Raw genomic sequence first — 13363 nt, 5'->3', positions numbered from 1 at the left:
TGAAATTGGAGAGAAGGCCATGGCAGAATTATGTGAGATTGGCAACGGTTTCTTTTTTTCTTTTTTTAAGAAAGATAGGTGATGATTTTACAAGCAAATGGGGGAGGAGACCATTTAAATGGGAAGTTGAAGTCATAAGAAAGAGAAGGTAGGAGAAGGGATCAGAGCACAGGTGGAATCAACCAATCATCTATGCATCTGGCCTACACATCTATCTGTCTTCTAAATATGTTTAAGTGAATATTTATAATTTTGGTTTATTTTATGTTCAACAAATTCAAAGTGTCTTGAGCTGTAAGTTTTCTCCTTTCAGTTTATACTTGCAACCCAATCTCTGAAAACTTACAAGTGAGCTGGGAGGTCCTAATTATTTGGGTGTGTGTTTGAAATAACCTCTTTTTAAGATTACCATTAAAATGTGGTTCTCTGGAAACACGTTTCATTGTCCCTTGATTTGAAAAAGTCATTCATGTAAGCTGTAACTTTTCTTGGAAAATATAAAATAAGTGAAACATTAACCATTTTGAAATTCGAACCACATAAGCCAAAATCAGTCACTCATTCATCAAATGAGCCATATTAAATACCATTTAAAATGATTATAAAAATGAAATAGGATTTTTGTGTGTGCAACTCTATTATATTGTGCTCAAATACCCTATCCCATATAAGCTATTGTAGGGACACTAATTATGTTCATAAATGCAATGCTTATACCATTGTGTTGGTACAAATGTCACTTACTACCCAAGGGCCCTTGGGTAATAAAATCACTACTCTCTATTTTATATCCCTAGTGCTGGTGCTGTCCAGTATATGAGGGGCAAAAGGTGTACACTTGGAGATGGCAGAATAAAGTGGAATCTAGAGCAGACTGGAGATCATTAGGCAGTTGTTGGTTAAGATTTGGAAAACTGTAATGAGGATTTTGCCTGATCTGGGACCTTACTGGCTCTTGAGGAACTGTGCCAACTTTGGTATTCCCAGGCAGTTTTTTTCCCAGAGCTACTCAGAAACTCTAGTGTGATTCCTGTAAATGTGAAATGCTCTTTTTCATCCAAGAGAAGGAAAGTCAATGGTAAAAGTGGAAAAGAAATGAAATAAGATGGCCACTGAATGTCCACTGATCTGGCAGCAGGGAGACCTCTGATAACTTTTGGAAACAGTTCCTGTTTGTAGAGGGAGACTTTAGTAGAATGGACTGGAAAGACTTAGTGGCAAAAGAAGGGAGATACAATCTCTGGCCCTGAAGGGTTAATAAAGAGACAGGACCATAATTAAGATGGGCTTGGGATCAATGATGCTTTGCTTTTCCTTTTCCTTTTCCTTTTCCTTTTCCTTTTCCTTTTCCTTTTCCTTTTTCTTTTTCTTTTTCTTTTCTTTTCTTTTCTTTTCTTTTCTTTTCTTTTCTTTTCTTTTCTTTTCTTTTCTTTTCTTTTCTTTTCTTTTCTGTTTTTAATGAAAGAGACTTGGGCAAGTTCACATACTGATGAGAAATAGGCAGAAGCAAGGGAGTGATTGAAGATACAAAGTCAAGTCCCTGAGCAGGTACCAGGGGAGATGTTGCACAGTGGGCAGACATTATCCTTAGCAATGAGAAGTTCTTTCTTCAGAACAGGAGATGAGAAGGTGCAAATGTAAACAGGTGTGTAAGGCATGGGGAAAAGTCAGCTATAACTAGTGCAGCTGTTTCTATTTATGCTGTCCAGTAGGGTGAAAGATACTCTGTGAAGAATGAGACAGAAGGAGAGGGCAGGGCTGAGAGGTTGGGATAAGAAGGCAAAGTCTGAAACAATTGGTAGAGAAAGTTGGAGAGAATGGGATAGAGACTTGCTTAAGGGCACAGAGGGTTCAATACAGTCGTTCTTCTAATAATTCTCTTTGCAATAGGGAGCTCAGGCTTACACTTTAGACATTCATCCATATGCAGGAAATTTTTTTAATTTTCAATTTGGGCAGGCATTTCTTTTTTTTTAACTTTTATTTAATGAATATAAATTTCCAAAGTACAGCTTATGCATTACAATGGCTCCCCCCCAAACTTCCCTCCCACCGGCAACCCTCCCTTTCTTTCTCCCTCCCCCCTTCCATTCACATCAAGATTCATTTTCAATTCTCTTTGTATACAGAAGATCAGTTCAGCGTATATTAAGTAAAGATTTCAACAGTTTGCACCCACATAGAAACACAAAATGAAAAATACTGTTTGAGTACTAGTTATAGCATTAAATCACAGTGTACAGCACATTAAGGACAGAGATCCTAAATGAGGAGTAAGTGCACAGTGACTCCTGTTGTTGACTTAACAATTTGACACTCTTGCTCATGGCATCAGTAATCACCCTAGGGTCTTGTCATGAGTCGCCAAGGCTATGGAAGCCTTTTGAGTTCACCAACTCTGATCATATTTAGACAAGGTCGTAGTCAGAGTGGAAGTTCTCTCCTCCCTTCAGAGAAAGGTACCTCCTTCTTTGATGACCTGTTCTTTTCACTGGGATCTCACTTGCGGAGATCTTTCATGTAGGTGGTTTTTTTTTTTTTTTTTTTTTTTTTTTTTGCCAGAGTGATTTGGCTTTCCATGCCTGAAATACTCTCATGGGCTTTTCAGCCAGATCCGCATGCCTTAAGGGCTGATTCTGAGGCCAGAGTGCTGTTTAGGACATCTGCCATTCTATGGGTCTGCTGTGTATCTCGCTTCCCATGTTGGATCGTTTTCTCACTTTTTTATTCTATCAGCTAGTATTTGCAGACACTATTCTTGTTTATGTGATCCCTTTGGCTCTTAGTCCTATCATTATGATCAATTGTGAACAGAAATTGATCACCGGGAATAGTGAGATGGCATTGGTACATGCCACCTTGATGGGATTGAATTGGAATCTCCTGGTATGTTTCTAACTCTACCATTTGGGGCAAATCAGCTTGAGCATGTCCCAAATTGCACATCTCTTCCCTCTCTTATTCCCACTCTTATATTCAACAGCGATCACTTTTCAGTTAAGTTCAACACTTGAGAATAACTGTGTATTGATTACAGTATTCAACCAAAAGTATTAAGTGGAACAAATAAACAAAAAAAAATACTAAGAGGGATAATGTATTAAGTTGTTCATCAACAGTCAGGGCAAGGGCTGATCAAGTCACCATTTCTCATAGTGTTCATTTCACTTTAACAGGTTTCCTTTTTGGTGCTCAGTTAGTTGTCACCTATCAGGGAGAACATATGGTATTTGTCCCTTTGGGACTGGCTTATTTCACTCAGCATAATGCTTTCCAGATTCCTAACAGGGATCAATTTTCAGTTAAAATTTAAACACCTAAGAATAATTGTGTGTTAGTTACAGAGTTCAACCAATAGTATTAACTAGAACAAAAAAAATACTAAAAGGGATAAAGTATTACATTGTACATCAACCGTCAGGACACGAGCTGATCAGGTCACTGTTTCTCATAGTGTCCATTTCACTTCAACAAGTTTCCCCTTTGGTGCTCAGTTAGTTGCACCGATCAGGGAGAACATATGATATTTGTCCCTTTGGGACTGGCTTAATTCGCTCAGCATGATGTTTTCCAAATTCCTCCATCTTGTTGCAAATGACTGGATTTCGTTGTTTTTGACTGCTGTATAGTATTCTATAGAGTACATGTCCCATAATTTCTTTATCCAGTCTACTGTTGATGGGCATTTGGGCTGGTTCCAGGTCTTAGCTATTGTGAATTGAGCTGCAATAAACATTGAGGTGCAGACAGCTTTTTTGTTTGCCAATTTAATTTCCTTTGGGTAAATTCCAAGGAGTGGGATGGCTGGGTTGTATGGTAGGGTTATATTCAGGTTTCTGAGGAATCTCCAGACTGACTTCCATAGTTGCTTGACCAGTTTTCATTCCCACCAACAGTGGGTTAGTGTTCGTTTTTCCCCACATCCTCTCCAGCATCTGTTGTTGGTATATTTCTGTATGTGAGCCATTCTAACCTGGGTGAGGTGAAACCTCATTGTGGTTTTGATTTGCATTTCCCTGATTGCTAGTGATCTTGAACATTTTTTCATGTGTCTGTTGGCCATTTGGATTTCCTCTTTTGAAAAATGTCTATTGTGGTCCTTGGCTCATCTCTTAAGAGGGTTGTTTATTTTGTTTTTGTGGAGTTTGTTGATTTCTTTGTAGATTCTGGTTATCAACCCTTTATCTGTTGCACAGTTTGCAAATATATTTTCCCATTCTGTTGGTTGTCTCTTCACTTTCCTGACTGTTTCTTTTGCATACAGAAACTTCTCAATTTGATGCAATCCCAAATGTTAATTTTGGTTTTGACTGCCTGTGCTTCTGGGGTATTTTCCAAGAAGTCTTTGCCCGTACCTATATCTTGCAGGGTTTTTCCAATGCTCTCTAGTAATTTGATGATGTCGGGTCATAGATTTAAGTCTTTAATCCAGGTTGTGGGAATTTTTGTGTAAGGTGTAAGGTAGGGGTCTTGCTTCATGCTTCTGCACGTGGAAATCCAGTTTTCCCAGCACCATTTATTGAATAGACTGTCCTTGCTCCAGGAATTGGTTTTAGATCCTTGATCAAATATAAGTTGGCTGTAGATGTTTGGGTTGATTTCTGGTGTTTCTATTCTGTTCCATTGGTCTATCCATCTGTTTCTGTACCAGTACCATGCTGTTTTGATAACAACTGTAATATGTCCTCAAATCTGGTATTGTGATGCCTCCAGCTTTGTTTTTGTTGTACAAGATTGCTTTAGCTATTCGAGGTCTCCTGTGTCTCCATATGAATTTCAGCATCATTTTTTCCAGGTCTGAGAAGAATGTCTTCGGTATCTTGATTGGTATCACATTGAATCTATAAATTGCTTTTGGGAGAATGGACATTTCTTCTATCTCATCATCTTCATAATCTTGAATTGGGGTGTCTATTTCATTTGGGGGCGTCATAGTGTCTTCCTTGTTCTTGTTACCTCGGCTTTTGTGTTTGTTTGTCATATTGGAGATATTCTTTGTTTTTGTTTTTGTTTTTTTTTTTTTTTTTTCTCGTTATACTGTGACTCTAGATTAAGAGGACTGTCTGCTTTTAATGGATCCTTAGAGGTTGTGATGGGTGTGACCAGAGAGCTCTGGTTCTACAGGGTTAAGGGTCTGCCAAAGGTGATTCACCTTGATTGTTCTCTTGCTCACTCTCACTCTCTTTCTCTTTTTTTTTTTTTTTTTTTTTTTTTGACTCAGTTGGGAAGTAATTCCACACAGCTGAGTGGAATTGAGAGTAGTTGATGTATGAAATCTGGCCCTTGTGAGTATTCGTTTGATTACCAGAGTCAGGTTTTTCTGCTTGGCTAATGAGAGACACCCGCTTTACATATGCAAAATGGCGCCTGCCCTTTGTCTTGCTCGGCTTTGTAAGGTGAGTGGAGAGAGAGGCTAAATGTCCGTGCAGGTTCCCCTTATTTATTCGATTTTTTCTCTCCTCCAGCCAGCCTTGTGAACTTTCCCTAATGGGGTTTCAGGCCTCGTTCTCTGCAGGCTTTTTCTGCCTTTCTCCGCCAATGTCTCGGGTTACCGAGAGAGATTTTTAGCTCACCTCCCCTTCCAGCGCTGGCGCTCAGACTCTGTGGCTCCAGTGGGTCAGGCGGGTTCAGCGGGTCCTGGTGGCTCCTGCGGCTCAGCTTCCACGTGGTTGGCGACCTTGCTCTCCCCGGGCAGGCATTTCTTACTATGGGTAAGTTGCTGTTTAGTTTGCCTGAATCCCATATTGGAGTGTCCTTGCTTCTGATCCAGCGCTATCCTGCCTTCATCCTGGCCCATCCCTGGCTGATACAGGCATTTTGGAAGTGAATTAGCAGATGGAAGATCTTTCTCTGCCTTTCAAATAAAATGAAAATTAAACAATTTAAACTTTAAGATTAGTGTTCTGAGAAGTTCTAGAGACCTATATTCCTCTAACACATATTTTGCTTTATTTTTTTCTTTAAAGATTTATTTATTTATTTGAAAGGCAGAGTTACAGAGAGACAAAGTCAGAGAGCAAGAGAGAGAGGTCTTCCATCTGGTGGTTCACACCCCAAATGGCTACAATGGCTGGAGCTATGATAATCCAAAGCCAAGAGCCAGGAGATTCTTCCAGGTCTCCCACACAGCTGCAGGTACCCAAGGACTTGGGCCATCTTCTACTGCTTTCCCAGACCATAGCAGAGAGCTGGATTAAAAGAGGAGCAGCCGGATCTTGAACCAGCGCCCACATGGGATGCTAGCATTGCCGGACCACGTCATTCTTTTAAAAAATGTTTATTATCTTAAAATCTAATGTTTTATTATTTATTTGTCTTTAACAAAAAATTAATTTGGGAGTGTGAGGCTTGGGGCTAACCATGTGTGGTACTTTGAACGTAATAGAATTTCTAGTTTTTTACACTTTGGGTAGACTCCATGTTTCTGGCAATCATTTTGTATCATTGTCAGGCCTGTTGTTAGCCTTCTCTTTTTCTCTTACCTACAGGTTTTCTGGGTCATTTCTTGCTTGAAAAAAGACATCGTGGTTGGATAGAAATTTGAGATTTTATTTGCTAGGATTTGTTGAACTTGCTTCTGTTTAAAAAAATTTACTTAATGTCCCAGTTGCCCCTCTTCCAGGCCAGCTCTCTGCTGTGGCCAGGGAAGTGCAGTGGAGGATGGCCCAAGTACTTGGGCCCTGCACCCCATGGGAGACCAGGATAAGTACCTGGCTCCTGCCATCGGATCAGCGCGGTGCGCTGGCCGCAGCGCGCCAGCCGCAGCGGCCATTGGAGGGTGAACCAACGGCAAAAGGAAGACCTTTCTCTCTCTCACTGTCCACTCTATCAAAAAAAAAAATTAAAAAAAAATTTACTTAAAGTTTGTTATGATGCTTGGTAATGCTCTGTCTATAAACACTCTGAGGGCATGACTTGCATATAATTTTTCTTTATTATTGTTTCTGCAGAAAATATTGGGCAGGAGACATGGTTCTAAGTAGCCACCAGTGTCCCTCACTACCTTACTTTAAAAGGCCACGCAGTGGCATAGTAGGCTAAGCCTCTACCTGTTGCTCCAGCATCCCATATGGGTGCCAGTTTGTGTCCCGGCTGTTCCTCTTTCAATCCTACTCTCTTCTTTGGCCTGGAAAAGCAGTACTTGGTCCCTTGCACTTGTGTGGGAGACCCAGAGGAAGATCCTGGCTCCTGGTTTCAGGTCGGCCCAGCTCCCACCATTGCAGCCATTTGGGAAGTGAACCAGTTGATGGAGACCTTTCTCTCTGTCTCTCCCTCTGTCTGTAAATCTACCTCTCAAATAAATAAATAAAATCTTAAAAAAAAACACATTAAATTCACTTGGGCAATTTGTTAGAATTTAAATTTGTTATAATAGAAACTTGATCCCCTGATTGTATGTGTAAGAAATAAATATTTAAAATTTGATATTACTCAATTTGAGTGAAACTATTTCAAATTCATATTACAATAGACTGTAATGACACAACACACACTCACAAACAACACACCAGAAGTCAATAAAACAATTACTTTAACCTGAGTACTTCCTGAAGTCACTCCATCCACGTTGTATTGCAAGTTATTTTCTTTTAAGCTGTGGTCGAGGATGTGGGAAGATGTTAGGAGGTGTCCAGGGTGTTGTTAATTTGTTGTCCTTGCAAATGCTTCTGTAAGGAACAGAACTCTTTCCTGCCTGGTCCCATCAGGTCTAAACTTGGAGCACAGGAAGCTGGGGAGGCCACGTGCTGGATCCCCTCAGGACAGCTTTTCATCGTATTTGTCACACTGTTCTCAATCGGCTAGTGTTGCCACCAAAATGTCAAGAAGTAATGAAAAGTCACTATTGTGGCAGGAAGGGTGACAAGAAGCTCAGAGGAAAAATGCAGAAGTGAGAAGAAAGAGCTAGCTATCTTAAAGCCCCACTATCCAACCTGAAGTGAATCTTGCTCTGTTTTTCTTAAAGAGATAATGAATGCATGGTACACTTTATCTTTTGATACATGATGGTTTTGCTTCACAGCTACTGTGGAACTTGATGAGGACTACCCACTGTTTCAATCCATTTACAGAGTGACAGCCACGGATGAAGACTTTGCCAATGGCGACAGGCTGAAGGTAGGTGGCGATCCTTGTGTGAGATGCCTATGTCAGTTCAGCAAACAGAGTAAGGCTTTGGAGGTATTTTTCAAGAGTAATTATTATGACCTGATAATATAAAAGCTTGTAATGAAGTTAGCTCCTATAATACATTGTTTGTATTAGTGTCAGTAGTAGCAATTTTTAGGTGTGCAGTAAACTAACACAGTGCTTTCCCCTGGAGATGGGGACCAGGAGGAAGACATCGATGGTGAGAAAAAAACTGAGGCTTTGTCCTTGGGGCTCTCATCAGACCTCTTTCCTCCAGCTAGTTCCATGACACATGTGAATGTGATTATGTATTTTTTGATGTTTCAGTACCCTAATTACTAAGTCTCTAACTCTAAGAGCCCTACTTTTCTCATAATTGATTCATGGTTGTAAAGTCTCTTAGAGATTTGGCAAAATAAAAAGGAACATATAAAGTTCTATCCTGGAGGATTCTGTGGTACCCTGGACTATGAAAATTATCCGGAGTGCTCTGCAGCTGGCTTTTAACACATGTATTGAAAGAGTTTACTACTTCTAATTTAGTAACTCATGGAATGAAGTAATAAGCACCAAATGGCCAAGGAGGTCTCGGGTGACTTGGGCTAAGTCATGGCTGAGCCAGTTAGTAGAGACGTGATACTGGGGAAGTCACTTCATCCCTCATGCCCTTGATTTTCACAATTTTCAGAGGAGGCTTTTTTTCTCTCTTCTTTAACCTTCAGTAATACATCTCCTATTGTCAGTCAAAACCTCAACATCCCTGTGGAAAGCTCCAAAAATAATTTTGTTGCAGACCAGCCAATACAAAATTGTTGAGAAACATGAGAACTTCCCCACTAGATGATGTCTTTTCATTAGAGGAAGAAAAAGGGCCCTTGGTTCAAGTTGAACATAGTGATTACCAGTTCTGTCATCTGTAGGAACAGGGTAGGGACCGAACAGGTGCTTGTTTAGAATTTAGTGTTTTGAGACCCAGTGACATCATTACAGGCTATGACACATATCAGATGAATACAAAATACACAGAAGGATTGGCCCTTCCTTTAATGAAATTTTATTATTTCATTAAATTAAATTTTCTTCAGATACTTTGAAGAATAAATTGATGTACTTTTGCCTCAACATAGGTAGTACAAATAAATAAAAAATGGAATCAAGAATATAAGATAAATCATGAATTGTGTTTTAACTGTATGACTATTTGGCAAATCTTTGTGCTAATTGGCTAAACAACAATATTTTTGTTAATATTTTATTTGAAAGTCAGAATGATATACACACATACACACACACACGCACAGAGAGATCTTCCATCTGCTGGCTCACTCTCCAAATGCCTGCAACAGCTGAGGCTCAACCAGGCCAAACCCAGGAGCCTATAACTCTGTCTGGGTTTCCCACTTGTGTGGCAGGGCCTAGGTACTTTGGCCATCCTCTGCTGCTTTTCCAGACTCATTAATAGGGAGTTGGATCAGAAATGGCATTCTGATGTGGGACAATGGCATGAAGGCAGTTACTTAACCCACTATATCACAACACCACCCCAACTGTATGTTTTTCTCTGCATTTTGACTATGTCAGTGATTGTAATGCTTGTTAGGTTATAAAACTGAAATTAATCAGTGTAAAATAGGGAACTTTCTACATGTTTGCTCTGTTATTGTATCTTAATAACCTTCCCACCTTCTCATTTATTTTGGGATGTGTAATGCGTAAGTTATTTTTCTAGTACACCATTGAGACACAACTCTCCGGACCAAAGAGAGGAGCCAACTGTTTTGGCGTGGACCCTGTAAGTGGTGTTGTCAGTGTGAATGGTGAAGATTCCTTGGACTTCGATTCTGGATTTCATGTAATTAATATTGATCATTTTCCACATAGAGGGAAGGAAAGTGAGAATTTTGAACTCTTAATGAAAAATAAAACACATAATGATTATAAAGAAGAGTGGTATTTTGTGTGATTGTCAGGACTTTTGCAGTAAACGAAAGCCTAAATCTGAGCTTTGTGGTTACTCAAAGAATCACGTCTTACCTTTTAGATCTGCTGTAAGGACTTTAAGGGGAAAAAATTGTAATGTCTTTTGAATAGGAGAAACAAAATTAGCAAATCATTAAATTTTAAAAGTGCATTCTTACTTGATGCATAGTAATTTTACATACTTATATTTTATACATTTACACAATGTTTAATAAGCAAATCAGGATAATTGGCATTTCCAGCTCCTTAAACATTTCCCAATTTTCTGAGTTTGGAGCCTGTGAACACCAGATCATTTATTTTAAAATATAGCTGTATATTAAAGAGATAGAAAAAACTTAAAAGTCAGGTTTTCATATTGAAATTGTTAGAACATTTGTGTTGACTCCCATTTAGAATGTTAAAACACTCCTATAGGCCAAGGTAAAATCAGGTATGAACCTAATGGATTAATCTGAAACTAACATAGTAGGAAAAGGGAACAATTTCTTTTATTCTTATAAGAAACATAATTTAACAAGAACTCTTTGACGATTTTCTGAGTGGAAAATTAAGGATGTGTAAGCACAACAACTAATCAGAAAGAAACCAACTACATGGATATTGAAATGGTTTGTCCATACAGATATGAGATGTGAAGGTTGAGAAATAAATGAAAAGTTATTATTACTCATATTATTATTTTTTCAGAATTCCTCTTCATGTATTATTTGTATAAGGTGGCTTAAAAATAGAAACTAAAGGTAAATGAAAGTAGAAATAGAAAAGTTACTGCTGAGTAGATATTTAGAAAGAAGAAGATTTAATAGTTAAAGAAGATCTCAACTTTCTACTCTCAAAGGATATAAATGGTGGATGAAAGCCAATGAATTCTATTTAAATTTCAGCTTGGATATGTTGAGTGTTAGAGGATGGGATAAAGTCCAATGATACATATCTTTTAAACAATCTGAGTGTTAGAACTACAGTATGAGATTAAGTTTAGATGGAAAAGAAATGGAGGTTATGCCTCTGAGCCAGGTATTTAAACAGTTCAACTCCACACCTCTGACCACCCCCGCCTCAGCCTCCCTTGTAGCCTGGACTCATACGTTCAACCAAACTTCCACTATGTCCTTGGAGACCTCTCCAGCTTTCCACTACATACTAATCAATTCATTTTATGACATCTGACATGTTGCTACCCATACAAGTGACTGAAGTTTGGTGCAGTCATTGAGTCCTGGACATTGTAGGAGTTTGCCGAAGATTTGCACCAAATAGGTTAATAGGGGATATATTACTGCCCCAGTGGCTTTTGTTTTCAAAAATAGACTTGCTGATTTGGATAAATGATGTCTAATGAGTGAGCTCTGTGACAGGCTGACAAGGGAAATATCTGAGATCTCATGACACACTCAGCACTTCAGAAATTTATACACCATTTTCCTTATCCCAAGAGGAGTTCATGGTCATGTTTCTAGGGGTTAGCATCAAACAGTCTGCCTTGTGAGTTGTATCATTACATTGTACTTTGGAGTTATGACTGAATCTGGAATTTGCTCAATTATTTTATTCAATTCCATCTATACTTAGGCATAAGGCCAAGTTACCCAGATCTTTTAGTGAAATTTAATGGCATGCAAAATGAAGCTAGTTTGAAATTTACAACTAATCTAGCTAGGGAAAAAGGCACATATATTTCTCTTAAGTACCTAGAAGAAAAAAGCTGTAAGAAACATATTGTAAAAATATGTATGTACATATATATGAAGTTTAATATATATGGATTATATATATATATATCTTACAAATAGTATATGCAAGGATGTTGTAAAGTCTTTAAAAACTCCTTTTCAGGTTTTCCAGCTTGCATTGAGAGCAACAGATACAAAAGGTCTGTTTTGTCAAGGAACTCTAATTATCAGGGTTCGAAACATAAACGATGAGAAACCTCAATTTGAGTAAGTATGTTTACTTCAAAGTGCAGCCATAGGAGAATAGGCAAAGTCAACTTTTCACATGTGTTATAAATAATAATAATAAAGATGACATAGCCACATAGAAACTATTTTATGATTTTCTGTAGAAATTCCTAACTATATCCATAATTAATGCATATGCAACTAGAAAGTATGAGAAAATATTGGAAAGCAAATTTAAGTGACCAACATTGCAATATGCAGAAAGCTTTTGCCGTGTGTCTTTTAAAAAAAAAATCTTTTGCTTTTTTTCCCAAAGCTGCTATATTGCTTTTTAATAACAACATTGACTTTAAAGAGAAAAGCAAACCTTAAGACTTAGCTTGAAATATGTCAGTATTTCATTTTCCTACCCTTGATGTATAATTGTAACATCCAAAAATGTTTGCAGATGATGAATTCATTTAGGAATCAAATATGCTACTATAATCTAAGAGGGATCACATACTTCTTACATGGATGGAAGTAAAAAGAAATGGTAGTGTTTAAGTTACTTTTCTTGGGTCACCAAGTTATATCTTTACAGATGATTGAGGGAGGTAATTTATTGCTTGAGTCCCCGTATTCACTATTAGTTATGTTATCAGAACAGTTTAAGCAAATTTGGTCCTTAGTTTATGCCATATGTGTGGGGAAAGTTGCAGCTCCCATTCACCTATCTTTTCAGTAGAGGGGCCTTCAGGATTTGTTAGGTTTTATTTTGTTTGTTTTGCATCAACCTTTGAGATCAATTTTATGTTGCCTTCATGCCTTCCTTCAATATTGCTTTTATATATTTAGTAGAATTTAATATTGGATATTGCAAGGAATATAAAAATAGCAAAACATTGTACCTAAATGCCTTTTCATTTTTTTGAGAAACATTGCATGCTCAATAACAAAGAGCAAAACAGAGAAGGAAATGATGTACAGTAGTCTAGAATGTAAATATTAGGAGTTACATTATCTTGCACTATAGAGGAGAAAGCGTATGGGAGTGTGATAATCAGGAATGCTGCTCCTAGGTATGTTGTCGCCCACTTGGGGCCCTTTTCCTTTGGTTTTACATTCTTTGAGGTCTTCCTTGAAGCTCTCTCGCATCCCCAGAATCAGCCTTTCCTCTTCTGCATAGCTGTGGCAAAGTTTAAGACTTCTACTATATAGCATTACGGTTCCTCACTAGTAGCGGAAAACCTGCAGCAGGAGCTAAGGTGAAGTCCTCTGTGTATAAACTACAGTGGCATCTGGCGGGTTATTCATACATGTTTGATGCCTAGATGGAAGACTGAATAAGAAATAAATTTTTTTCAGAAACG

General features: G+C 38.3%; 1 protein-coding gene across 4 annotated transcripts in view; it reads left to right on the top strand.

The window, feature by feature from the left end:
* LOC100348313 (cadherin-related family member 4) overlaps nucleotides 1-13363 on the top strand; it is a 233772-nt gene that overhangs the window by 112953 nt on the left and 107456 nt on the right. For all 4 annotated transcript variants that reach the window (XM_051848885.2, XM_051848886.2, XM_051848884.2 and 1 more), the window contains exons 4-6: nucleotides 8021-8115; nucleotides 9857-9979; nucleotides 11947-12050. In XM_051848885.2, coding sequence (XP_051704845.2) covers nucleotides 8021-8115; nucleotides 9857-9979; nucleotides 11947-12050 — 322 coding nt within the window. The remainder of the gene's footprint in view (nucleotides 1-8020; nucleotides 8116-9856; nucleotides 9980-11946; nucleotides 12051-13363) is intronic.

Source organism: Oryctolagus cuniculus, chromosome 3, assembly GCF_964237555.1.
Source record: "Oryctolagus cuniculus chromosome 3, mOryCun1.1, whole genome shotgun sequence".
NCBI lineage: Eukaryota > Metazoa > Chordata > Mammalia > Lagomorpha > Leporidae > Oryctolagus > Oryctolagus cuniculus.
Note: the sequence above shows the minus strand (reverse complement) of the source record. Positions and strands in the feature narration are given on the sequence as shown.